Genomic DNA, 27,790 nt, shown 5'->3' on the forward strand with positions numbered 1-27,790 from the left:
AAATTAATTATTTGAGATCATATAAGGATTATACAAAGAAAATATTAAAAATTAATTTAAAATCTTCAAACAAAATATAAATATAAATAGATCGAATGCATCAACAAACGAACCATAAGAGGAGATCAAACTATTGAGAGATCATCGACACTAACAAATCAGAGTCGCACGTCGTGAGCAAACTATCTCCGAACACAAACCGCATATCCATATCTAATCTGAGGTTTAAAATATAAAAAATCAATATGAAAATAAATAAACGTTATCTTGATTAATCGAAGAATCATCAAATCTAGTCATAAAAAAGATTAAAAGAAAAAAATCAAAAACAAAAATATAAAAACCAAAATAAAGAAGAAGAAGAAAATGCACCATGAAAAGAAAATTTTGTTATCTCATATTTTTTTTTGGATAAATTAAATTTTATTATCCAAAAGAGTAGAGTTATGCTATAAAATACAATCAATCAATCTGAACAAAAGGATTATACACGGCCTACTAACAAAAACAACGATTGGATATGTGATACCCCATGCTAACAAAGGGTAGAATTAATTCTATCAACTCTATTAATATTTTTACCCTTTAGTTGAATACGCACAACTTCAATAATAACCTTGAGCAATTCGTTGGTTGATCTGTGACGACCTTGGAAGATTTTGTGTTTCCTTTCCTCCCACAATGTGTAGATATAGGTTGTCTACGAAATCTTCAGAATTGTGATGAGCAAGGATTTCCCTTTCAAAGTTGAAGAGCCCGTGTAACCATATCTTCCCATGTTGAGGAAGCATTCTTCAAGCCATTAAGTAATAGGACAGATTTCCAAAGCCGAACAGTAAGAGTGCATTGACTGAAAAGATGATTTCTTGACTCCTGATCATAAGAGGTTCCTTATGTGGTAATTCCCTTATGTGTTATCTCATATTTATATAAATTGTTTCCTTTGTTTTTTTTAAATAAATTGTTTTTTCAATTACACAATAAAAGGTTTCATGATTTAATTATATTTTATGTACGATTACTTACATATATTTGATACATCAACGAGTCGAATCATATAAAATTTTAAGTATTTATGTTTTAAAAGTATATTTCATTTTCTATTAAGTTATATTATATAATTGAAATTGATTTGAAACAGTTCTAATAATATTTATTATTATTGTTTTGGAAGGGTCAATTTTGTAGTACAATTTTGTAAACTTTTGTCAAATCAATGACATATACAAGCGTGGTACGCGTAGCACGTGAGAAGGGGGTGATTGGGGGAGCGGCAATTACTCACGTGCGCCCATCCCCTGCCGTTCAGCTGCCGCCTCGCGTGCGGTGGGGTCCCCACTCTCCGTTTCGTGCATTTGAGGATTGGGTCAGCGGCCATTTACTTGACGTATATGAAACTTTTTTTTGTCGATATTTGATATGTATCGGTAAAGAAGGATCTTATATATTGTTAGTTAATTAAATAATAATATTTTTGAAATATTATACCCATGAATTTGGATCCATCCGAATATATGTTAAGTTCGAATTCACTCATATTACTATTTTATTGTAAATAATAATTTAAAAAATCAGTTTGGTTGAAGTTAATATCAATAACCATGGGTAAGAATAAGAGGATTAATTGAGGGTCATGATGGAATCTCTCTGGGCTCACGATAGCAGGACTAATGGGTTCTCAGATTTACTTCTTCAGTGTTGATCGTAGCTTCTACCTCTTTGATTTTGGGTTTTTTTTGTATGGGTTTTCAGCTTTTATGGAATTTTCGACTTCTGATCTTGATTGGAGGATGCTTTTTCGAGGAACGAAAGAGCAATTCCTAGACTTCCTCCCACCCGAGGTTCTGGAGGGGATTTTTAATGTTAAGCCTCCACCTACTGTAATCGAGGAAGGGATTGTTGAATGGAGTCATGCGGTGGTGGGTCAGTTTATCGGAGTTGCTCCGAATTTTGGTTATATGTAGAGAATTGATGAGATCTTATGGGGGAAACCGTCGCCTGTTAAGGTTAGTTTAGCCGGATCTAACCTCTATATTTTATCATTTTCGAATGCGAATTTAAGGGATTGGGTGCTGGAGAATAGGCCTTGGAACATTCAAAACAAGCCTCTTGTGCTAAGGAAATGGGAGCCGAGTTTGAAGAAGCTGTATTTTGATCTTAAGCATATGCAGGTTTGTATGTAATTATATAATGTACCTCTAGAGCTTTTTTCTAGGAGGGGTCTTAGTTATATTGCTAGTGCTATGGGGAATCCTTTGTATATTGATTCTATTACTGCATCGAAAGAGATACTTGAATTTGCCAAAGTATGTGTGGAGGTCGAGGCTGGTGCAGTGATTCCTGATGTGGATCATGTGGCCTTAAAGGATGGCTCAATAGTGAAAGTAAAGGTATATATTCATTGGCTACCTAAGTTTTGTGCTCAGTGTAAAACCTTTGGGCATCAAGCAAATATGTGTGTAGAGGCGTTAAAAGCTTCTTCGAAAAATAAGGAAATTCAGGTTTGGAGGAAAAAGGATAATTCTAGTACTGATGAACTCTGTGATAAGGAGAGGTTGGTAGGAACAATTAATTCATCTATGAGCCAACCTGTGTCTCATTTTTGTCCTAATATTTAGAAGATCAATTCCAGTTGAGAGGTTTCAATGTCTTTAGAGCTGCATGTTGGTGTTACTGAGGTGATGTATGTACAGGCCCTTCAAGAGAGTAATGGAGACACTATGCAGTAGGTTGTGAAGGGTGCTGTAGATTCCTTTCATGTTTATAGGAAGGTAGAGACTACTGTGGAGGTTATCCAGCAAACTGTTATCCCTAGTAGTGATGATCAGATGGGGTTTATAGTTGGTAATGTTATTCCTAGAGTAATTCAGGAGAGTACTAGTTGTGGTGGGGAGTTTCCTTCATTGCAAGACTTTATGCTCTATAAGAACAAAGTTCGGGGGAAGAAAAAGGATAATGTTGGTTCATCTAACAAAATGAAAATGATTGCAGGATGTGTGTTAATGATGGGCCTAGGAAGACTCAGACAGTTTCTTTGGGAGTTACTATCCTCCTTAATGAGATTAAAGCTAAAAAGAAAGATCATATGGAGAAGGCTAAAGGCTATAAGGTTAGTTGTGGTATTGGTAGTGGTGGCCCTCCTATCCCTGATTGATTATCATAAGTTTTTGGAATGTGAGGGGAATCAATAATGGCCTAAAGAAAGGAAAAGTGATAAAAAGATTGGAGAATTTAGGTGTGAACGTGGTTTGTTTTATGGAGACTAGAGTTAGAAGAGCAAATTTTTCTAAGGCTTTTGAAGTTTTGTATGTTGATTGGAATTATGCAGCTAACTATGAGTTTACTTGTAACACCCCCAACCCATATCCGATCCGGATCCGAGTCCGAGGTATCACATTGACTTTTCAAAACTTTTGCTTGTACAAAATTAGTGAATAATTTAAAACTTTTATAACATATAACTTATTCAAAACGTTTACAAAACTATTCGGAGCTTATACAATACATTATTTTGAATACATGTCAACTAAAACTTTAGTTGTTAACATACATATTATTCATGTTTCTTCTGATCTGACATTCGGTAAGGAGAACTGACCTGTCTTGCTCCACATTGCTCTTTACTCTTCTCACTTTTGTAACCTACGTGTGAAACAATCACACGATAAGTCTATGACTTAGTGAGGCAATAAACATATAATGTAAATATTTACTAGTAATCATTTCTTACAACTCATATATTGTTATATGTAACAAATACATACATGCATACATGTCATTATCATTCATATCTCTTATCTCCTATTCTTATGATATTTTATGTCCATATTATATATCTGATAGACTTGTTATTATATCATCATGTCAATCAATTATACTCATTCACATATACCTTAACAGGTACTCACGTATACCATATAACATATATATATATATATATATATATATATATATATCATGTCATGTAAAACATATATCCTATCGTAAATCAAACACACAAGCAACTATATCATCATCTTCATTCTTATCACTATCATTGATTCCTTTTATCATATAATCTTATAATTACCATTTGTACCATCATATATCACACATAACATTTCATAAGGAAACAAACATATCATCATATCCAGTTTATTAATATTATCTCTTTATTAGCCCCTGATACACATGTGAGAACTGTAGATACGTGAGTCTATTGAGGTTGTGCACCACTATCTTGTCACCACAACTCGTATAAATGTCCCGAATGACCTATCCAGAGGTCACAAAGACCCCGACAACTATCTAGATGTCATAAAGAACCTCGACAACTGTCCATAGGTTTCAAAGAACCTAGGTAAACTGTCCATATGTCTCGAAAGACATAGGTAAACCCTCGACTCTTGGCATGCTAACTATACATCTAGCTCTCATATCACATAATATGGGTATTATCATTTATAACATTTCATATCACTTGTTATTTCTCTTCTATCACATACCACATGTATGTGTAACCATATATCTCATATCATATCACATGTATCACAAGTGCATGTATTCACGTAGATCGTTTCATATGACTTATACCATTTCTCATTTGTTCATGTAACTCGCATGTCATATCATGTAACATATAACACATAATCATATAGGCTTACGATTTTATCATCTATCATGTTATTTTACATATACACTTTTATATCACATAAACTCATATATATCATGTCACATATAATAACATATGACACATATACACATAACTTCATATCACATACTTATATCAATTCACACTTAGTCACATGGGTCATTTCTCATAACATATATCACATCACATATGTTCATGGGTATATACCATAGCATATAAAATAACATATAAACTTATATATGTATTCATGTGTATACTTTCATCTAGCCTATGTATCAATGTCACATAACTTATCTCATAACTTATTTGATATTCCTATATATTTTCATCTTATAACTTATATTACCTATACATATAACCTTATGACTTATTATCAAGTACTCAATTAATGTTCCTATATGGTTCTATCTTTATCATATAACCTATGAGCTATTCTTATATTACCCTATATCAACCATACTTTGTTTATCTCACTTTTCATATCATTCATTTATCACATATATGTCACTTTGCTTATAACACTTCTCTGGTTTTCATATGACATGTAAATCATTTTCATCTCTTGTTCTCATATAATTCCATATAGTCACTTATCACTTATCACATAGTTTACATCCTATGATCATAGAATCATATCAATAACACATATACTCATGCACACATATAAATCATAACAAACACATACCTCTATGAATTCATGCATTTTACTATTGAAAATAGACTTATCATAAGTCTTATTTTCCATTTAACAACATATACTAAATAATGTGCACTCACCTTGGTCTCACTAAGTTTCAATCCACTTTATGATTTCCTCCCTTTCGATCGAATCTTAACTTGATACACAACCCGGAACTTGTTCGTGTTCGATATTTACATAATTATACATTGATACATATCAGTATCCCATTGTTATAATCTAATCTATCATTTCTTAGACTAGAAGAAATGTCTATTTCAATTTCCCCTTGAAGTGCATCGATGCATACTACAGTGCATCGATGCATTCTTTAACATGTGCATCGATGCACTACCTATGCATCGATACACAAATTACCTTCGATGTTTTCATTTTAAAGGGATGCATCGATGCACTCCTTATGCATCGATGCACTATTTGCATTCGATGTTTCTTCTTTAAGGTGTGCATCGATGCACATTCAATGTGCATCGATACACCTTGCCCATAATTTGCATTTTAAGCCCGAAAATCCATTTAATTCAACTCAAATGTTTTATATTTCATCCCCTTTCATATTCCTTACTTACATATACATATTTGCCCTCATTTCTACTCAATAATCACTTTTTTAACCTCCATATCCTATTCTTCTTAAGAAATTCAAGAATCATACCCAAATTTTAACATGTTACAAATCCAATTCTAATACTTCATACATGTTAATTAGATTGATGACAAGTCAAATTCACTCTAAAACTTCATTAAAGAACCCTCTTTCAAGATTTAACTTATTCCTCTCTTTTCTTTAATCCCCTCTATTCTCTTCATCTTATTGTTTCAAGATAATTTAAGCTCTTCTTATGCTTAATTATCACCTAATAATAAAAACTCAACCTTAAATTTTAGCTAATAATCAAAAAATAAAGAAACTTACCTTTGCCTAGCTTGGGCACGTTGGAGAAGAAGAAAGCAAGTAAAGAATAAGAGAGTTTTCATCTTCCTCTTCCCCACGTGTTAATCTCCTAATAAAAGGGAGAAAATATCTTTCCTTTTCAATTGACCATTTTACCTTTTACTTCATTTAATAATTACCAACAACTTTTATGATTTATTTCCAAATAAATCATTGAACTAATCCATAGTTCTACTATAGTCACCAAATTCTGAAACTTTACAATTTGATCACTAACCCGATATTGAGGATGTTACATTACTAATGGAGGTAGATTATGTGTATTGTGGAAAAAGAGGTTGTATTTTTTGTGTTAAAGTGTTGTGATCAAGCCCTTTCAACTGTAGGTGTTGTGACCGGGCATATGATAATGATTATTGTTGTTATGGCATCAACAACAGTCTAACTAGAAGGGGCCTTTGGGAGCACTTAAAGAATTTAGAAATTGATATTGGCTCTTCTTCTTGGCTGATTGGGGGTGACTTTAATGTTATTGACAATACTTAAGAGAGTTCTAATTTTGATACTTTGGGCTTGCACAGTACTTGTTATATGGAGGAATTCAAAGGGTGTATGGTGGACTTAGAACTTCAAGATCATCATTTTATTGGTCCACTTTATACCTAGTCAAATAAACAAGAGGGCTCTTATTTGGCTCGGAAATTGGATAGGATCCTAATTAATCCTAAGTGGTTACTGGAGTTTCCAGATTCATTTGTGGAATTTAAAGCTCAGGGGGTTTCTGACCATTGTCCTAGGGTTGTTTGGACTCAAAATGGTGCTCAGGTTCACAAGCCTAAGCCATTTAAATTCTTCAATTGTTGTGCTAATGAGAATTTCTTTAGGGTTTTCAAGGAGTATTGGCAAGAACAGTGTGAGGGAATTGCTATGCAAGTATTGTTTAATAAAATGAAAAGATTAAAGCCTTTGTTAAAATATCTTAACAAAAATCATTTCTCTGATATTTCTGGTAGAGTGGTTGGGAATAGGGTTGAACTTGAACTTATTCAGCTCTTTAACCTTGCTCATATTGATCAAATGAGATTGGATGAGGATTCAGGCAGAATTAGTAGCTTTAGAAGTTGATGAATCTGAATTATATAGGCAAAAAGCTAAGATTCATTGGCTTCAAGAATGTGACTTGAATACTAGATTCTTTCACCAGAGAGTTGAATCAAACAAGAAGAAAAACACCATTAAAGTCATCAACGGTGAGAATAGGTTATATTATGAGTCTTTTGATGATATGGCTGCTGAGTTGGTAAACTTTTTCAAAAATCTTATTGGCACTGCTGACCCTATGGTTAAGGGATGTTCTGTTTAGTTGTTGAAGCCTTTTCTGAATTACTCTTTACCTACTGGAGCTGGGGATTTTCTTACTGGTGAGATTACAAATAATGAGATCAAGGAAGCCCTGTTTAGACAACACAAGGATAAAAGCTCAGGTCCTGATGGGTATATTGTCTGGTTCTTCAAGGCTATTTGGGAGATTGTAAGTAAAAACTTCTTGGATGTTGTGAGGTATTCCTTTCAAAAATATTCCTTATTGTATGCCTTTAATGCCACAACCATTGTCTTGGTGCCTAAGTCTTTGAATGCATGTATGGCAAAAGAATTTAGGCCTATTTCCTACTGTTCAGTTATTTATAAAACAATTACTAGAATATTGGTCACTAGGCTAGCTTATTTCTTTCCTAGTATGATCTCTCCTAGCCAATCAACATTTGTTAAAGGTAAAAACATTATTGATAATACCTTGCTTGCTCAAGATATTTTTAGGGGCTACTCTAGGAAGAACATTTCTCCTAGGTGTGCCATAAAAATTGACTTGCAAAAGGCTTTTGATTCAATTTGCTTGGACTTTTTGTTGAGTGTTCTTGAAGCTTTGGGACTGCCTGAAGTGTTTTATGGCTGGATTGGGGCATGAGTCACTACCCTTAGATACTCAATTTCTTTGAATGACAGTTTGGTAGGTTATTTTAAGGGTGCAATAGGGGTTAGGCAAGGAGATCCATTATCTCATTACCTCTTTGTAATTGTTATGAATGCCATCTCTTCCTTCCTGGATGCTACTGTCAAGAATGGTATCTTTAGATTTCATCCTAAATGTATAAAAAATTCTCTTACACACATTTGCTTTGCTGATGACCTTCTTATGTTTTGCCATGGGTCTTTGGATGCTGTGATGGGGGTTGTAAGTACTTTCGACAAATTCTATGAACTCTCTGGTCTAAGACTAAATGCTCTTAAAACTAAACTTTTTCCTTGTGGAGTGCATGTGGATAAGTTGGAGCAGATCCAAAGAGCTACTGGGTTTAGAGTTGGTCAGCTCCCTGTCAGGTACCTTGGAGTACCTCTGGTAACTCGTAAGCTCATGGGTAAGGATTGCTCGACTTTACAAGTGAAAATTAAAGACAAGCTTGGTCAATGGTCTAGTAGAAAACTGAGTTTTGGGCGGAGATTACAACTTGTGAAGACTGTTCTGTTTAGCATTTTTAGTTATTGGAGTAGGCAATTTATCTTGCCCAATGGTGTTATAAGAGACATTGAAAAACTCTGCATGAGGTTCTTTTGGAAGGGAAGTGATATCACTGCAAGAGGAGCTAGAGTGAGTTGGAATCAGGTATGTTCCTTAAAATCTGAGAGTGGTCTTGGACTAAGGAACCTAGCTGATTGGAGTAAAGCTTGTTGTCTTATGCTTGTCAAAAATATTTTTGCTGGTGATGGTTTATTGTGGATTGCTTGGATTAAGGGTTACTGCTTTAAATCTGTGGACTATTGGAATGTTGACAGTAAGCCTCAATTCAGTTGGATTCTTAGCAAGTTGATTAAGCTGCGGGAGGAGGCTAGGAGATCGTTCAGTCCTTATGTTAATTGGTCACAGATTAAAGGTGGATGGATTTGGGATAATATTCGGGATAGGAGGGAAAATATTGGATGGCATCAGCTTATATGATTCCCAGCTCATGTTCCAAAATTCTCTTTAATTGCTTGGACGATGATACTTGACAGATTGCCAACAAAAGACAGATTAGCTCGTTTTGGTATGGTGACTGATTATGCTTGTGGTTTGTGTGGTGATGGACTGGAATCTCGAAACCATATTTTCTTGGAGTGGTCCTATGCGAGGGAGATATGGTGTGCTGTTATGCACGCTTGTGGGCTGCAACAGCAGGTGTTGAATTGCTAGGATGATACTCTTCGCTGGATGATCTCGAATTTGAAGGGTAAGTCCCTCTTAGTTCATATTCTTAAGCTAGCTTTGACTGGTTTTGTTTATTTCATATGGGAATAATGCAATCACAAACATTTTAGAGGGTTGATTCGTTCGGCTGATACAATTGTGAATATTATAAAAGAGGCTATTAGAATTAAGCTGTAGAGAAGTCATATGAATAGGATGGATGATGTAAATAAGCAGTTGTGCCTAGAATGGAAGCTAATGTAGCTGGTTGTAAAGTTTTTTGTAGCAGCTTTACTACTTTCTTTTAGATGAATATAAAAATTTACTTATCCAAAAAAAATAATTTTAAAAATCAAACATGAATTATTATTATTAAACATATTTAGAAATTAGAGGGGGGGATACTAAAGCATGGGTGGGGGAAGGGGGTAGATTTCAACGGAGGGAAAAAGGAGTACGTGGGGAGGAAGTGGTGTGCGTCACTCGGCCTTTCATCTTTCTCGTGACGGTGTCACGTGGGGGTGGTGGGAGAGACGAATGCCTCCTGGACCCCACTCTCTTAGCCTTTCAAACCCACTTAGTGGGGGCCTGTGCTATCCCCTCTTAACTCACCTGTCGTTTATGGGGCTTCTTTCTCCCTCTCTCTTTCAATATTTTTTTAAAAATAATTATAGAAAATAAAAATATGAAATATTAAAGCAAAAGTTTTACGCATGTATAATGTGCTGGCATGCCCCCTTTTTGGCTGGTTTTCACATATGAGACGTGGCCCCACTCTTTCTAGGACAAGTGTCTTATTCTCTTGTTAACAAAATCTGATTCTCATATATATTTTTTTAATTTTCAATAGTTTATGATTATAATATAATATATATTTATAAATTTTTAATAATTAATAATGCATATACATCTTTTAGAAACAGTTTTTAGAACTCATAATTTTTAAAAAGAATAATACTTTTCTTAATTATTAAAATAACTTAATAGGTTACTCTATCTATTTTCTTAATTTCATATTTTTTGGAAAAGGAAATTCCTTTTCTTTTGGTGCCTTTAGCACGTTGAGGTTTTTTGGAAAATATTTCAATATTGTTATATTTTTAGTATTATATTTATTTATTTATTTGCATAATGCATGTGAGTTTGTAGGTGACCCGTGGAGATAGACCAGGCTGCCGTGGTGGCGGTCGAAATTCTATTTGTTTGGGCCATCGATTGAGAGAACAAACTTTCAGCAATAGTTTCTTTATTATATAGTTTTGGGCGCCGGTTGGCCTCGAGATTGGACTTATAACTCGGTCGAAGCCCTGTTTCAGGTTCAGCGCCCCAAGTGGGCTTTCGTTGCAATTCTTGTGAAAATCTATTTCTTTTCCTTTTAGCTGAGTACTTGTAATTGTATAATTCTTTTTTATACTTTATTCTAATTTAATACATAATATATAGAGCTGAAAATTATACAATTATAAGTAAGGAAACGAAAATAATTTTGCTATGAGTATAAAAAAATTACATAAGTGAACTTTTATTGCACTGAAAAAAATATATTATATTATATAAAGGTATAGAATCGAATAATTGTATCAATCGTGTGTATTATCATTAAATTATACAAAATCTAAATGGATAATATATTGTAATACTTTTTTATTGTAATAATTAAGAAAAATAATAATTAAAAAAATTGTTGCGACTTGGCGGGAAAATCGAGCGAAAACTATTTTAAACTCGAAATAAGCGAGAACTAGAACTAAGAACCCTAAAAAAGGGAGAGATTGTGAAAATGGAAGGCAGCGAAAGCGAAGCAATTTTCGATTCTCTTAACCTAAATCCCCAGCTTTTCATCAATGAAACGCTGAACACAGTTGATGATCTCCTCAACGATGCTTTCGATTTCTATCTCCAGTATCTCTCTCGATTTCTCTTCATTTTTTAATTATTTTCCCCTGTCATTTCTCAAGTTAAAGGTTTGTAAAATTTTGGTGAAAACATGCAGAGAGGCTTCCAAACTTTTGAAAACCGATGGTAGCGACCGTTCCCATGATCTAACTAAGGTAACCTGCATTTTTTATTTGAATTATTGATTTATTAGAGCTGAAAATGATTTATAGTTTCAAGAATTTTGCCAATAATAGTTGCTGCACAAATTAATTTGCTTTAAATTGAAGATTTAGATGACTTAATTTTGTTAATCATGTATCACATGTTGATTGCTCTTTGTTTATAGAATTCAAGCATATGTGCATATTTTTCTTCCTTCAAATTCTTGAATGAAAATAAATTGAAGTTGCTTTGGGGAAACATAGATTTCATAAATTGTATAAATCATGTAGTAAATCACATGTAAATGTAACATTTAGGATTATCATTTACATCTATAGATGTATTGCATACGGATTTACTGGTTAATTTGAAGTTGAAATTAATGTTTTTTATATCTTTCAAATATATAATCATATTGATTTTTTTACTGCTGCATATATATTACATATATTTATTTTATTCTTGTAATTTATACAATAAATGAAACACTCCCAAAATTTTGAATTCATTTTTTCAGGTATAGCTTAAGTGTTTAAAATTATTGAATTGAAGAAATATGGTTGAGTAATGAGGAGTACTAGGGAATGCAGGAAAAGTAACAATTTTGCCATATTTCGAAGAGAGAGGAAGGTTGAGTCTGTTATAGTAACAGTTAAAGACCTGATCCTCTTCTCAATGGCACACTAATTTTCTGGAGTTTTTGCTTCTTCTTTAGGGTATTAATTATATATGCAATATGATTCAATCAAGTTTGGATAAGCGACTTGCGATGTGGGAGTACTGTCTTCGCCATTGTTTTATGATTCCTGAAGGTTTTTCTTTACCCAAAAATGTAGGTTATTGCTATGATTCTGAGCATCTTTAATTTTTTTGGTACATATATATGTTCGGCATTACTTGTATGCAAATCCTTACATGTTGAGAATTGGGTTTTATTGTTGCATCATGCATGTCGAGTGTATTACTTGATATTCCCTGGACTTAAATGGTGTAAAATGTTCAGAATACTGAACAAAATTGAGACTAAACTATTGGACAGTCATGGAGCCTTTTTGATATTATGGATATGCAGCTGTTTTTCATTGTATAACATAGATGGCATAGAATAATGGATAGAATAGGAATTCTCATTTAGGTTGCTTTGGGAACTAAAATTTCAAAATAGTGCAAGGTATAGTAAAATCCATGGAATTACAATGTCGGTGATTATTTTTCAAATTCATGTGGGATGCCTATTTAGCAGTAATTTGAAGTTCCTAGCTAAATTTCTGATTTTTTAGTTAATGATTTTTTTTACTATAAAAATATAATAATTGCTATGTGCTAACAAAATAGGGAAGTCTAGAAAAAACAATAAACAAAGATGGAGAACTCTTCATAAGTGCACGCTTAACTTGTTAAAAACTTGCTGTACTTTATTTATACCTTGTTAATATTTTCTTTGTTTTTAGTTATAACTGTGAATTCTCATGTATTCTCCTTTCTAGGATGAGCTACTTGCTAGGTCTTCAATGATTAAAGATGCTCTATCTGAATCTGATGTAGACGCAGAATTGGATTCATTAAGGAATAAACTTACATTGGAGAGAGGAATACTTCATTATGATATATGCCAATATTTTCGGAGTGGTTATTTGCATATAAGTTTTTCCCCTCTACTGAATCTGCCTAAAATTAAACTTCTCCATAGGTTGGGGGAGAGACTGCAGTGAACTTAAAGAATTTGAAATACAGTCTGTTTCAAGAGGGCATTTTGCTGGACTTATTAATGAGGCACTGCAAATATATGAAGACACCTCTGTGCATGACATGTTTCAAGGTAATTTAAGTTGCCTAGTACTGCATTAAATCCACGAGATAGTGCTTTCTGGTATTTGAAGTTTTGAACTGTTAATTTTTGAGACTTTGAGTCCTAATCATTGGAGTTTATGATCCAACATCTCCAACCAACAGACTGCACAGCTGTTGGCAAGTTAGTGCTTTCATGTTCTTTTTTCTCATTCGAAATGCAGGCCTTTCGAATGCGAAGTCGAATGACATGCAAGAATTTCTAGCGGAACTCAAGAAAATGTAGATGTTATATATATTTGTGTGCGTGGTAAGTAGTCATGTTGCCTAGTTCTATATGGCCTTTACAGTTAACTCTTAGAGTCCTCTCTTTGTGTCATCTTCTTCTTTCCTTTTGGATTGTGGACTTTCGCCCATCTTCTTTGTGTCGTCCGAAAGTTTGTGCGGTACGATTTATATAAAGAACCGAGAATCGAAAGTTTGTCCGGTCCGATTTATATGACCGAAACCCATCAGAGCTAATTTAAATTGGTTCAACTAGCAGACTAGAGAAAATTCAAATTAGATCATTGCATTTAGTATTTATTAATTTAAATATTATATTTCTGTTTTAATTTAATTCTCGAAAGCTTGTACTTTATGCCCCCGCAATAGTTATGTCAACTGATAATGAAATCTAGTTTTGAATATGATTAGTATACATATTGGAGTTCATTTATTATTTAGATAAAACATTTAAGACATTAACGACGAATTTTGGATGTAATGATAAGACACGATGTACTTTTATTTGGAAGACTCAAATTTAAATATTCAAGATAATATTATTGGAAGAAATTATATAAACTCTAAATATAAATATTAAAATCAACATAAAAAAATATTAAGCGTCAACATTTAGATGGGTGAATCAATCATACATCATTTCTTAATTATATTTATATTACTCAATTTCATTAATTTAATTTATTCATAATAAACACTAACAAAATAATATTAATTATTAAAAATATGATTATTATCTTTAGAGGTCTTGGGTTTGAGCATTACATATATATGGATGTTTGAATTTTCATTTTTTATTTATTCATAATAAATACTTTTCAAATGATATCAATGGTTAAAGAAATGATTATTATATTTAGAGGTCTTGGGTTTGAGCATTACATATACATTGATATTTAAACTTTCATTTTTAAATAGTTGAGGGATTTTAGAATATATATTATCTTATAATCATCTCAAATTTATAAAAAAATATTCGTAATAATAGTTTGTTTTATAATTTGATGAAATGGTTTTTGGTCCTCAAATTTTAAACTTTTCGTTAATGTCGCGTTATAATTTATTATTATTACTTAATTAAATTAATAACCGAGAAGTCATAAACTGATAATTTAATGACATTAATAATCATAATGTAACTTTTTAAATAATAGTGGCAAAAAGTATAAAATTATTCAAACATTAGTGACCTGTAGTTTATCCATTTCAAAAAGTACGGAAAAATGATAAAATGTAGGTTTGCGGGAAGCCTGAATTTTGTCTGAAAACCAAACATGGCGAGCGCGAATCCACCATCGTCTCCACCTCCGCCATCGTCACCACCACCGCCGTCGTCACCACCTTCCGTGACCGCTTCCCATTCTGAGTCCTCCCCTGCCGTTCCCTCCGCCCTTGTGCCCCCTCAGACCCAGCCTGACACCGCCGCCAACGAAAATGGAACGTTCAATATCGATGAACAAAAGCCTCAAATTGCTGATTATTTTGCGTGAGTTTGTTTCTTCTAATCTTTTTAAATTTGATTTTTTCTGGGTTTTTTTTCTTTATACGGCTTTCCCTATCAGTGTAGCTCTATTTTATAATTGTTCTACTTTTGTTTCAGTGTAGGTTGGTCTTTTTTTGTCACCTTTACTATTTTTTTTCATTGATGAACTTTCTAAATTCAGGTAAAATTCCACTGATGAACGTGTAAGTAATTGCTTCATTGTAACCTTGATTGAACCCAATTCTGGAACAGTAATTTCCAGTTTAAGTGAATGATTTTGAAGGGAAAAAACGCATTAGACTTGAGTCAGTTATTGGTATATAGCATCCTGTATATTTGGATAATTTTTTAAATCAAAATATAAAAAAATGAAATTAGGAGTTTAATATTTTGTCAATTTTGATGAAATATATAAAACAAAGTTGCAGAATGAATAGTTGTGATCATTAGAAGAAAATCCTCCTCGTTATTGATTTGGTTAAGTTAGATACAAGTGAGTGTGGCTTATTTGGGTCGAGATATAAATGCCATTTCTAAGCTTATTAACGGTTCAGTTAAAATTATCTTCTGAATCTAGGTTAATTGAATATCTTGCTCCGGGTATTATTTTGTGATGTTTTCCATTTATGAGCCTTGGCTAGGCCTATTGATGGATAGAGTGAAATTTCAGCTTCTAGACCTTGGTTAATTGAATCTCTTGCCCCATTATTATTTCGAGATGTTTTCTGTTTACGAGCCTCTTGAAACTAAGACTCGTTGACATCGATTCAATGATTCCTATAGGACATAGTTGGTGAGAATTTTTCAGGGATAAAAACTTTCCCTACAAACTACATATTAGTTCACCAATGCCTAGTAATTCTTAAAATGTGAGCGAAGTCTCGAGAATAGGTGACCTAAATATTTCTCTGCAGTTTTTGAAACTTGTTGCAGGACGTGAAGCTTACCATTTCATTGAAATAAAAATGGTCAATGAAGGTTTTGCTGTTTATATATTAAATTTTCCAGTACAATTCTTTTGATCCTTTCTTGCCCTGTGTTCCTGCGATATAAATGGAAATATTTGTTTCCTTTTCCAGGAAATGATTGTTAGAATTGTTGTATTTTGGGCATATCAATGTTTTACTTTCTTTCGTGTTATGACGTCTGCTTTTGCTTAAAAAAGGTTTTCAGTTCAAATATGGACGATTCACAAATCAGTTATAGGGGCATCTTTTGTTTAAACTATGTTATGCTAGTATTCACATTCTAGGTAGATTACGGAACAGTATATTGTTGAATAATTTTCTTTAGGGTGTGTAAATCTTGACTGATTTGTAGTTGGAGACTTTGTTGTTCCCACTCTTCACTTTTCTTGAAATAATCGTGTCCTACACATTTCTGGGTGGGGGTGTGGGTATGGGATCATATAATATAACCCTCCAATGTCCCTCCTAACATACGAAAAGAGCATAGAAAAAATTAAACATATACCAGCATTTGACACTTGCACCGAGTCTCAGTAAGGTAAGTTATGACTAATGCTAGAGCGATCATGTTACAATGTATTCTTTGAATTGCTTAGAATATATTGTAACTCTGAAGTGACTGAAAATGATCAGCGGTGCTGTTCATGCATTGGTATGCAAGCAGATATATACTTCATTGAATCTTCAGTAACATTTGAGCATAAATTTGTTCTCTGAATCACACCTTATTGATTAAATGCATGAGAAGCAAATGCCTTGATGTAAAGAGATTGGAGCAAAATCTTATAAATAATACTCTTAATTTTGTCGTGAATGAACGCACTGCCTAGAGAAAGAGTTGTTTAATTATGGTAGTGCTCCGTACATGAATCATATGGGTGTGTTGAGCTTGGATTAGCATCTTGAATATTTTCTTTGTACTATTAAAAGGGTGATTCTATTTTGATATGCTCCCATTTGGTTAGGATACTTGATGATCCGGAACACATCGAGAAGTACAAGAAATACGAGGCAGACTACACTCGTCGGTTGTTGGCAAAATATTTCTCAAAGAAGAATTTCTATGGAGGTATACATTGCTTCTCCTATTTTATTCTTCTTCGAACTTTACATAGTATCTGCCAGTGCGATATGCATATAGAAAAGAACAAATAAACATGATTTCTATTGTTTTTATTCTTTCAGGCAACATTTTTGACGAAAAAACAACTATAGATAACGAGACCATATTATCGAGCCGGTAGGGATGAACTTTCTTTCAACACTTCCATTGCTCTGTTGCTGAATCATGAAATGGATATGCCATTCTAACATCTTTTGTGTAGGTGGCCTTGCACTAGATCATTTGCAGACCCGGTTCATGCATTCGAGGACCCCGGCAACGGTGGTTCAGTTTCCGAGCCACAAACTCTAACTAACGTGCCAAATGGCAAACTTTCACTCAAGAAGAATTGCTGATAGTTTCATACCCTAACAATCTGCTTTTTTACTTGTCGGATCCAAAATGTCCATGCAGTATGTGCACACGTGTTTAGAATCAATGCTTAAGTAGGTTTTTTGTCTGATGGAAGGACCTAATTGAAACATATTGATAGTTTGAAGGTTTGATTAGAATGTTTTAAGGTTTAGGGAGCAATTTAAACTTTGAGCGTAGCTTAAGGATGCCAGTCATTCATAAAAAATGTTGGCCCAAGACTACATAACGACAACCACATTTCCATAAGCCACACGACTCGAATCAAAGCGGACCGGTAAATGAAAGATAAATTCGGTTTAAATAAGGTTTTTTTATGTATTTAAATTATTTATAGTTTCTCCTATTAAAAATAATTGTATTTAAATATATTTGAATTTAATATACGTATAAATATTTTTAATTTATTTATGAAAGTGAGCTCAATTACAGGCTCTAAATTATCATAAAAGCAACAATGTTGATTAAATTAAAGTTTTGTTAATATGTGTATATTTTGATAATAAACATAATATAAATATTTATGGAAAGATTATAAATATTTTTATTTATATATTGTAAAATTTTAAGAATGATATATATTAGAGTCATCAAATTATACTATATAATCAGTGTAACCATTAAATTTCATCGATATGCTATAAAATAATCATTAATTTAATATATTCAACTTATCATATTATGATATTGATTATTTTTATAATTTAATGATATTTTTAAAAATTTAATTTTTGTAATAAAAAACATTGTTTAAATATAATTAAGTGGGTTTTTAATGCACTTTATTCATCTTTTAATTATCAATTATAAAGTTGTATTAACGCCCGATTTGGACCGAAGCCAGGTGTAATAATCATCACACACATCACAGCAGTTTGCTGTGATTCTGAAAACCACTAGCAGAAATCTTCTAAAAACCAGGGGAAAAAGAATTGCACCCAAAATATACCAAAAAATGTTCTCAGAGATCCAAAAAGTAACGGATAAGGCCATGGTATTTCTACAGCAGAAAGCACATTCTGCTCTCTATATTCCAAAGCAAAAGCTATATATGGCTATGAGCAACACCAATTCTCCTAAAGTGCAGCTTCTTTATGATCTCTGCAAATCCACTTTTACACCTTCAGGCTTGTCTTCTGCTCCTTCTCAACCCGTCCACAAACTCTGCTCTCTTCTGGGTATTTCTTTTTTCATTATTACCCTCCCCTCCTTTTTGTTGATTTTTTTATTCATAATTTTTTAGCATGTCAAAGTTTTCGGGGATTCTGCATTTGGGTTTTGTATATTGTGATGTTTTGTGTAAAAGTTTGGTTTGATTAGGGTTTTAGAACGGAGGGAAATTGAATCTTGTGAATATTTTTGAGTTTTGTTTGAACTGGCTTATTAGAGGAAAAAAAGAAGGATGTTAAGTGATGAAATTATTGTTTTTTTTAGCTGAATCAACTATAAGAAGACTAGAAGTTCTGGGCTGATTGTGGCTGAAATGTTTAATTATGGAGAAACCAAGTTGGCAGGAGAAAATGGTTTTCGTTCTTTTTTCTTTCAATTTATGTTCTTTTCCGTGAAATTTATGTTCTTTGTTAGAGCTTGGTTTTGTGGTTTAGTTCTGTTGAATAAGATGGTCTTCAAGAGGGAAAGATGTTTGTTTGGACTTATGTCACAAGATGAGTTTCGTAATGTGTCAAAGATATGATTCTTATCCATTTGACTCTGTTATGATGGCTTTAAACCATTGATTATTGAATCGGATTTTGATGTTTGTTGATGATAAAGATTTTCAGTCGGGTAACCTTAACCGCCTAATCCAAATGTAGAAAAGTAACACTAAGAGATATTTTACTTGCGAATGTGCTGTTTATTTACAGAAAGTTAAGCGATGATAATGATATTCGGTCATTTAACCCTTTATTGTGAAATTGAAATATGTCTGTTAAGAGATTTTCCAACTGCAAACATGCTGTTTATTTTTACAAAATGTACTGTGTTTAATTTTTAAAATTGTTGTGAACTAGCTTTGAGTATTGGTTTAGCTTCTTATAGCTTCCAAAAGTTGCTAGAAGTATAAGGTGTCATGTCCTACACATATCTAGCCATGAGTATGGGGAGATCCTCTAAGGACGCTCTAAAGAGTAAAGACAAGGAAAAACTTGAACAAATCCGTATCGAACACACATCTATACCCACTCTCACATCCAAATCAGAGTAACATGGGCGACCAATGTAATTGTAGATTGACAAAGATGAATGAGGAATGAGTAATAGAAAATCTGGCAGTCAATGGCAATGTATAGGATTTATAATTATGCAGTCTTGAATTCACATTTGTCTTAATGATGTCAAAACGGAATTGGATCATAATCGTATAGGTAATTGGCTTTCCAAAGTTTTGAGGTCGATGGAACTCATCCGTTTTGTGTCAATTCTAATGAGTGATATTGCTACTTTTTAAGAATGGAATTATGATTAATATTATTTTATCTATGTCATTTTACAGACACAATTGTCCCTGCCGATGTTGGACTTAAAGAGGAAAGTCCAAACGATGATCGAGGCCATGGAATTTTTGGACTGAATAGAGTGGCTCGATGGGCTCAACCAATAACGTATGTGGACATTCATGAATGTGATAGTTTTACGGTGAGCCTTACAATATAAATCTTATTTACCCTTATGTTTTCTTGCCCCTCTCTTCGGAGTTTCATATGATCAATCCTCCTTCAGATATTTTCATTTCAAGGTTTCCATTTCAGGTCTTATATGCACCTTTCTGTTGCGTCCATGTCCATGTGGTTGTAGCTATATAGATATAAAATTTTAAATTGTTTCTTTTTTCTGTTTTGAGTTTCCATAGGCCTCTTTTGGAGGTATGGATACCACAACAATAATACTGGTTTTTTGTCCGCTGCTGAACCATAGTTTGTTTAAAATCCAGCTGACAAAATTGCACTCTTTAATGTTATAGTATTTTTGTACTTCAGTAATAGTTTCTTGAACAAATTATGCTCTATGCAGATGTGTATATTCTGCTTTCCTACTTCTGCTGTTATTCCATTGCATGACCATCCTGGGATGACTGTATTCAGCAAAGTTCTTTACGGTTCTATGTTCGTGAAAGCTTATGATTGGGTTGAACCAGCATGCATCAAGGAAAGCCAGGAGCCAGGTTGCCCTCAAGGTTTGATTTTAATATACATTTTTTACGTAACAATTATCATGACATCATGCTGGCAACGAATGGCAGTTTTAGTTTGGTTATTTTTATAAAACCTCCCATCAAGATTGCCAACCTTCATTCACTCTGTGGAAATGGTACATACGAACATTTGATACCATCAAATAGCTCAGCTATGATATATAAAGAAGAGAGATATACCGAGTATGTCTTGAAACCATAAGTTCTTTGAGTCTATGTTACTCAAACTCGGGTATGAGTATCGGATACGGTCATGCGTCAAATACGGGTTTGTTTAATCTTTTTCTTAGTTTACCTGTATTTGGAGGGTCTATAAAGAGCCGTATTTCCCCAATCATGTGATGTATTTGTTGGAGAGGAGTTATACAAGAAAAATTGAGTCGGAGTAACCTAGCTGCGGGTTTATCTTGCAATACTTTCCTGACCACCATCTTCATGAACTGGCTGCTTGACTTCTCAACATTCTCTTTCTCGTGATAAATAGTTTGTTTCTTTTAAGTTGGTTGAGATGATAATGCTCTGTGGTGTCAGATCGGTTCGTGTTAGCTCAGTATGATTCTGTTTCTTTTAGGGCAGAAATTTATTACAGAATTTCTTTTGGCAGTAAGGTTAGCAAGATTGGTGGCCGATAAAGTTTTAACTGCACCGTGCGGAACCTCAGTTTTGTACCCGAAAAGTGGGGGAAATCTGCATTGCTTTACCGCTGTCACCCCTTGTGCAGTGCTCGATGTACTTGCTCCTCCTTACAGAGAAGATCTAGGTCGAAAATGCACTTACTATGTTCCGTATTCCACCTTTGGTAAGTTAACCATTCTTGTCGCTCATGGATTTCTTTTTCTTTTTTTAATTTTTGCATGGCATTGTGCAACAGCTTTTTCTTGACTTAATTTTCTGTCTTGAGCAACTTTGATTGCAAATAATCAAATTTGTTAAAAAGAATCATTCTGCTGATTCTGCAGGAAATGGAGCTCAGATAAGCAACGGAAAGGAAGAGTATGCTTGGCTTTCGGAAATCGAAACACCGGACGATCTATACATGCGGTCAGGTGTATATGTCGGCCCATCTATTCGGGTGTAGCTTTCAGTACGGGCAGCGGTTGGTGGATAGATGTTAGATCAGTTCTTTGGCCTGAACCTATGGACAGCTCTGAGAAGACAGCCATGGCCTTAACCACATGCAAATAAGAAATGCTCATTCAATGAGGTCAAATTTGTAACCTTAAAAGTTGTACAATCTTAAAATTTCTCACTAGGCTGTATGATCAGTGATCTTCACCTTTTACTAGCTTCGATGGTGTTTCCTCTGAATCTTTCAATTTTTAATTAAATTTATCAAATTATTATAAAATGATCATTACGAGTTGTAATAATTATAAAATTTTGATAAATTTAAAAATTATTTTATAACAATTTGATGATCATTTTGTTAAATTTAAAAATTTAATAGCTAAACCAGTTACCTAAACATAATATATTAACCTATAATATAATTTGCCCTAAATTAAACAATGGTTCAAACTCGACTCATCGATGACAAGGAAAAAAACAACCTTAGTTATAAACAGTCGAGCATGTTTCATGAGTTCTCTCTCTTTCGTTGCGTCTCCCCATTTCTCTTATAAACAAAAAACTTTCAAAAAATTTAAAAAAATAGAAAAAAGAAAAGAAAGAAGGAGAACCCAGCAAATGTTATTATAAAGAAGAAGACGAGAATTCTGTTTGAAGAAAGAAACAATGAATTGCATCTGCAATTGCATATTAGGTCTGGTAAACAGCGCATTGCTTTCATTGGGCATATGTTTATTAGCTTCCGGCGCCTACCTCAGCGTCAAAGATGCCGACGACTGCGGTAAAGCTTTAACCGATCCGCTTCTGATAATCGGCAGCCTTTTGGTTTTAGTTTCAATTGTAGGTTTAATGGCAACCGCATGCAGCAGCAGCAGCAGCATGTGCGTTTACTTGATCCTCTTGTCCATCTTGATAGTCGGAATCTTCGGCTTCACCATCTTCGTTTTCTCCGTCACCAACAAAGCCGTCGGCCAAGTGTACGATAAAGGCGAGAAGGTGGTCCAGACAAAGACGCCATCGGGTTTGTCAAACTGGTTGGACAACAAAGTAAACAATGAGGAAAACTGGAAGAAGATAAAGAGCTGCCTCATTGATTCCGGCGTTTGCACCGCTGAGGAACACACTGTCGATGTTCATTTTAGTTTTATGATGTTTGTCAACAAGAGCTTCCCTACGGTGGCCAACCAGAGCCTCACTAAGTTAAAGGTATATATATATTTATTCATATAATTTATAGCCAGTCAAAGTCACCCTACCAAATAGTTTGGCTTAAAATTTGAATTTGGAGAAGAGAGAATTTAATAGGACAAAGTAAAGTATAAAGTAATAAATATTGGATTTGATCTAATTTAGATCATTATTATAATATTTTTATATATAATTAGGATAAATACTATAAAGTTTCTTTATATTAGATAATTTTTTATCTTAAAATTTAGAATATATAAAAACTCATCAAACATCTAGATAAATTAAATATGTCTCCAATTTTGGCATAATGATAAAATTTATATCCAATGCTGACACAAATGGATATTTTTTCTCCATTTTTTTAGAGTATTTTAACTCTAAACGTTTTAGTTTTTTATTAAAATGGATCATGTTGGACAGAAACTGTTAGTTGACTAACTTTCAACACATGTTACTGACGTGATATTTTTATATGTGTTTAATTGTTGATATGACATGTATCATATCACCTAAAATGATGATATATCATGTGTCATGTCAGTAATTGAACACATTTGAAAATGTTATATTAATAATTAGTCAATTAACAATTTACATCCAGAACCTATTTTAATTAAAAAATAAAATGTTAAAAATCTAAAACACTTAAAAGAAAAACTAAATATAAAAATATAAAAACTAAAACACATTAACAACATGCGTTTACATTTAAATTTTGAGTTGAGACACCTGCTCCTCCCATATCCATTCATCCCTACGAGAGTCGAAAGGCCTTACACTTCAAAAATTGAAAATTTATTTTAAACTCTTCAAAAATCTTATATTTTAGTCAAGTCTCTCTAAATATTTTAGAAATTTTTATTTACCCCAATATTTCCAAATATTTTAAATTACACTCCTAACTTTTTTTTTATCAAATTCTCAGCAAGCCTCTTATTTTTTAAATTTTAATTAGACCTTTAATTTTGTTTTCTATTTTCAGAAGTTTACATTAAACCTTACAATCGTTTTGAAAATTTTATTAGACTTTTTTCAAATTTTGGAAAGTTCAACTAGAACCCTAAGCTGTTTTGACAAGATCTAACATTGTTCAGCTTCAAACAAGATTTTAATATATTTCTTGACTATTTTTACATTTTACAAATATATTTAAAACTAAATAAGATGATCAATTAAGTTATTAAATTTAATTGACAATTTAAAATATTTACATGGTAATATATATAATATTGATAATCGTGAAGCTGTTCAAAGCCATCTCTTAAAGGTCGTAGCTGCATGAATCAACCGATTAAGATCTGGGTTTTTATTACGACTGTAATCATATTTCAGGCCGGGTGTTGCAAGCCACCAGATGCATGCGCGTTCTCGAAGAAGAAAGATACATACTGGGAAATACCCAAAAAGGGAGCATCGGCGAATTCGAACAACGAAGACTGCCCGAAGTGGAGCAATGGTGTAAAGAAGCTATGCTTCGACTGCCATACTTGCAAAGGAGGAGTTATCAACAACCTTGCCAAGGAATGGAGGCTATTGGCACAGCTCAATATGATACTTTTATTAGTCTTAGTTTTCATTTATATTCTTGGCTGTTGTGCTTTTTGCTTCTAATAGCTTATACAACATAATATAATAATTACTTTTTAAGATAATTAAATTATGGAAAATTTTAAAATAATAAACTCAAACACACACACACACACACATTGTATTGTAAAATCACAGGTTTTTACATGTAATGCTATTTTATAAAACAAATATATCTATTCGTTATCTATGTGACTTTTATGTTATTTTTTATTATTTTGAGGGTACTATTGTGTAATTTATTATAAATTAATACAGTGGCAAAATTACATTTTGGCTCCCATAAAAAAGTATAATTCAATTCCACCTACCAGGAAGGAAAAGTAGTTAAACAATTGGGAAGAACCGAGTAATATCATAATCCAAAGGTAATCCAATCCACAAGGTGAAAGTATATCAAAATGAAATGTGTAGCGACTCCTAGCATGCTGTTAGGAGTCTAGCACGACTATGGTTCGATTTCGACCATGAAAGTTCAAGCTATGTTACCTGGACTAGAGAGTGAATGTCATACAGATATTTGTTTGAGACGGGTATATTCGTTTTTCTAAGTTTTACCTATGTTTGGAGGATTCTACTCTTATACCCTACCCAGAATTGCTTTGGACTCGTGTATGTAAACAAACGTAGAGAATCCGTGCAACATACCGTGCAAGTTGATGGTTTTTATCAGTAATCTGTAATCACCCCGATTATTTGTTTCCTTGGCATCCTAAACTCCAATGTTTAGCCAATTCTCTGCAACAAGTCAGTTGTCCTTCGGTTGGCCATCCAGTTAGCAAATAATGGTGTTAAGCCAATCATATGAACAGGAAAAGCACAGATAACCAAATACCGTAGTGATGTTCCGGTTAGCAAATAATGGCGTTAAGCCAATCATATGAACAGGAAAAGCACAGATAACCAAATACCGTAGTGATGTTCCGGTTAGCAAATAATGGCGTTAAGCCAATCGTATGAATAGGAAAAGCACAGATAACCAAATACTGTAGTGAATTGTAACATCGCATAGCATCCCATGCTTCAGTTTCAGTAGAAGATTTGTTGTCGAATTTCAGATTTCTGCACACTTAGGAAGATCCAATTCCATCTATGTGCCCTTGCTCGGTAGCTAGCTTCAGAATGTTATAAAGCAGAAGATTGCTTTGATCAACCGATTATACTCAGTGACCACCACCAAGTATCCCATTTTGTGCTCTCTGAAGTGGCTCTTGCAGTGCAAATAAGATTGCCTTGACCAAGTAACACCAATTTTCACCTGTGAATCGCAACTCATTCTCATCTGTGAACGGCACGAACTTTCTTCAACGTTGAACTTGTAGAATCGGAGAGGCCATCCATCAACCTATTATATGTAGCGATGTCGGGTATAAATCCTTTATCCAACATCTCATCCACCAAATTTTCACCTTCCTTTCTTCTTCCATCTCTCGTATATCCATACACCAAAATGTTATAAGTCATCTCATCTGGTTCTAAACCCTTTGTCAAAGCCAACAATCTAAATTTGTCCGCATTCATTGTTCTTCCCAAATCACAGAGATCTTGCATAAGACAATTAAAAGTCACGATATCCGGAACAATACTGTCTTTGAGCATCTTTTCCATCAATTCAAACGCGTCATCTCTTCTCTGGGATCTCCTCAAACCTTCTATCAAAGTGGTACAAGCAATCAAACTCGGAACATTTCCTTTCATCCATAACTCATTAACTACCCGAAATGCTCTACCAACATCCGCTTTACCACAAAGCTTCTCAACCAAACTACAACAATCAAACCCCTTTGGCAGAAGTCCCCTCCTAAAGAAATCGATGACCAAATCAGATCCCTCCAAAACCCGCCCCTCCTTACACAATCCATTGACCAAAATCTCGCAAGTTGCCAAGGAAAATTCACACCCGGACCGAATCATCTCGTTCGCCATCTCAATAGCTTCATCGACCTTTCTTTCTCTGAAAACCCCTTGAATCAAAGTATTGAAACTAACCACATTAGGCCTACAGCCTTTCTCCTACATCTCCCTAAACAACTTCAATCCCATTTCAAATTTCCCATTCCTACAATAACCACTAATCAGAGTATTAAAAGTACACACATCCGGCTTCACTCTTTCAATTTCCATCCTCTTATAAAACCTCAAAGCCTCCTCAAAATCCCCATTTTTCAAATACCCGTTAATCAAAACATTGTAAATAACAACACCAGGCCTCCCATCGATCAATTTCTTCATGGTTTCGAAGGCAAAAACAGCATCATCCAACTTCCTAGATCTACAAAGAGCATCGATAACGGAACGGAAAAGCGGTTCCATTTCAGGGCAAGAGAAGATACCTGGAGAGCAAGGGCAAGGGTTGGCGGCTATGAAAGTAAGAAGAGAACGAAGCGGAGAGAACCGGTGAGAGGAAGCCAAAGAGTGAGCCATCCAGAGGAAAGTGGAGTGGTCGTGGCGGAAAGTGTCGTCGACGGTGGCAGCCCAATAGAAGACTTGTAAGCCGTAGTGGGTGAAAATGGGGTGATGGTGGAGCTTGGTTTTGAGGAAGTGGAGGAGGGTTTTGGGGGTTAATGGTTGATGGTTGGTGAGGAGGTGAGCTTTGAGGAAGGAGATGAGTTGGTTCTGGTGATGGGGTTGGGGTGTTGAGGGGAAGAGAGAAAGGGAAGGCGTTGGTGCTTGTTGAGAGAGTGATTGTGGGCATTTCGATGGAGGATTTTGGAGAGATTTAACGAGGTTCTTCCTCTTCTTCATAACTGTTCTTGGATCACTGTAAAGCTTGTCGATTTGTAAATCAGGAGAAGATAAATTGGAATGAAGCTACATAGAGTGACGGAGGGATTGTTTTCCGATTCTGGGTAAGTTCTGAAGCCCACCCATGACTATACTTAGGGGTGTGCAAAAAAAAAATCCATCTGATCCGATCAGTTGATCTATTGGTTAGATCAAAAAATTCGGATATCTGATTTATTTTTCAATTTTTGGATAGTTCGGATCGAGTATCTGATTTTTTTTTCTGGATTATCGGATCGGATACGGATCAATAAAAAATCATGTTCATATTATTCGAAAACCCGAAAAAATTTTGGGCAGTATCGGTACTACTTAGTAAAAATTGAGTTTTTGACTCGATTAAAGTTCGAAACCTTTAGTAAAAATTATTTCAAAAATATTTCCAATATAGATCTCAATTTTTCATTTGAATAAAGAGTAAAAATTGACGTTTTAAACTTTAAGTAATAAATATATATATTCAAATAATTGAATCGAATAT

The 27,790-nt window shown here is 33.9% G+C and overlaps 5 protein-coding genes across 5 annotated transcripts; 4 read left to right on the top strand and 1 right to left on the bottom strand.

The window, feature by feature from the left end:
- Positions 1-11,145: 11,145 nt before the first annotated feature.
- Positions 11,146-13,331, top strand: LOC120140635 (protein MIS12 homolog). Its single transcript, XM_039155604.1, has 4 exons — positions 11,146-11,350; positions 11,442-11,499; positions 12,204-12,320; positions 13,179-13,331. The coding sequence occupies exons 1-4, from the start codon at positions 11,229-11,231 to the stop codon at positions 13,314-13,316; spliced, it is 435 nt and encodes a 144-aa protein (XP_039011535.1). The 5' UTR covers positions 11,146-11,228; the 3' UTR covers positions 13,317-13,331.
- Positions 13,332-14,809: 1,478 nt separating this feature from the next.
- Positions 14,810-17,762, top strand: LOC120140766. The gene is made up of 4 exons (XM_039155745.1): positions 14,810-15,047; positions 16,978-17,081; positions 17,198-17,252; positions 17,338-17,762. Exons 1-4 carry the CDS (start codon positions 14,836-14,838, stop codon positions 17,468-17,470), a joined length of 504 nt encoding a protein of 167 aa, XP_039011676.1. The 5' UTR covers positions 14,810-14,835; the 3' UTR covers positions 17,471-17,762.
- A 615-nt stretch (positions 17,763-18,377) lies between these two features.
- On the top strand, positions 18,378-21,964 carry LOC120140765 (plant cysteine oxidase 3-like). Its single transcript, XM_039155744.1, has 6 exons — positions 18,378-18,664; positions 19,981-20,123; positions 20,499-20,661; positions 21,284-21,478; positions 21,639-21,772; positions 21,805-21,964. Exons 1-5 carry the CDS (start codon positions 18,442-18,444, stop codon positions 21,755-21,757), a joined length of 843 nt encoding a protein of 280 aa, XP_039011675.1. The 5' UTR covers positions 18,378-18,441; the 3' UTR covers positions 21,758-21,772; positions 21,805-21,964.
- A 449-nt stretch (positions 21,965-22,413) lies between these two features.
- Positions 22,414-24,549, top strand: LOC120140929 (tetraspanin-8-like). The gene is made up of 2 exons (XM_039155916.1): positions 22,414-22,953; positions 24,271-24,549. The coding sequence occupies exons 1-2, from the start codon at positions 22,414-22,416 to the stop codon at positions 24,547-24,549; spliced, it is 819 nt and encodes a 272-aa protein (XP_039011847.1).
- A 962-nt stretch (positions 24,550-25,511) lies between these two features.
- On the bottom strand, positions 25,512-27,373 carry LOC120140763 (pentatricopeptide repeat-containing protein At2g36240). Its single transcript, XM_039155742.1, is given in 1 exon segment — positions 25,512-27,373. A coding segment is annotated over 1 exon segment (1,467 nt). The 5' UTR covers positions 27,271-27,373; the 3' UTR covers positions 25,512-25,803.
- Between the last annotated feature and the right edge of the window lie 417 nt (positions 27,374-27,790).

This window comes from Hibiscus syriacus, unplaced genomic scaffold (genome assembly GCF_006381635.1).
Source record: "Hibiscus syriacus cultivar Baekdansim isolate YM2019G1 unplaced genomic scaffold, ASM638163v2 tig00110788_pilon, whole genome shotgun sequence".
NCBI lineage: Eukaryota > Viridiplantae > Streptophyta > Magnoliopsida > Malvales > Malvaceae > Hibiscus > Hibiscus syriacus.

What these genes read in the sequence shown, in the direction of transcription:
- LOC120140635 (XM_039155604.1), top strand. Translation starts at nt 11,229, where the DNA reads ATGGAAGGCAGCGAAAGCGAAGCAATTTTCGATTCTCTTAACCTAAAT. An exon ending in GCTTTCGATTTCTATCTCCA is followed by an intron (nt 11,351 to 11,441) that starts GTATCTCTCTCG and finishes GAAAACATGCAG; the next exon opens with AGAGGCTTCCAAACTTTTGA. An exon ending in GTTTTTCTTTACCCAAAAAT is followed by an intron (nt 12,321 to 13,178) that starts GTAGGTTATTGC and finishes ACTTCTCCATAG; the next exon opens with GTTGGGGGAGAGACTGCAGT.
- LOC120140766 (XM_039155745.1), top strand. Translation starts at nt 14,836, where the DNA reads ATGGCGAGCGCGAATCCACCATCGTCTCCACCTCCGCCATCGTCACCA. An exon ending in AAAGAAGAATTTCTATGGAG is followed by an intron (nt 17,082 to 17,197) that starts GTATACATTGCT and finishes TTATTCTTTCAG; the next exon opens with GCAACATTTTTGACGAAAAA. An exon ending in GAGACCATATTATCGAGCCG is followed by an intron (nt 17,253 to 17,337) that starts GTAGGGATGAAC and finishes TCTTTTGTGTAG; the next exon opens with GTGGCCTTGCACTAGATCAT.
- LOC120140765 (XM_039155744.1), top strand. Translation starts at nt 18,442, where the DNA reads ATGTTCTCAGAGATCCAAAAAGTAACGGATAAGGCCATGGTATTTCTA. An exon ending in CAAACTCTGCTCTCTTCTGG is followed by an intron (nt 18,665 to 19,980) that starts GTATTTCTTTTT and finishes GTCATTTTACAG; the next exon opens with ACACAATTGTCCCTGCCGAT. An exon ending in TGTTCCGTATTCCACCTTTG is followed by an intron (nt 21,479 to 21,638) that starts GTAAGTTAACCA and finishes CTGATTCTGCAG; the next exon opens with GAAATGGAGCTCAGATAAGC.
- LOC120140929 (XM_039155916.1), top strand. Translation starts at nt 22,414, where the DNA reads ATGAATTGCATCTGCAATTGCATATTAGGTCTGGTAAACAGCGCATTG. An exon ending in AGAGCCTCACTAAGTTAAAG is followed by an intron (nt 22,954 to 24,270) that starts GTATATATATAT and finishes ATCATATTTCAG; the next exon opens with GCCGGGTGTTGCAAGCCACC.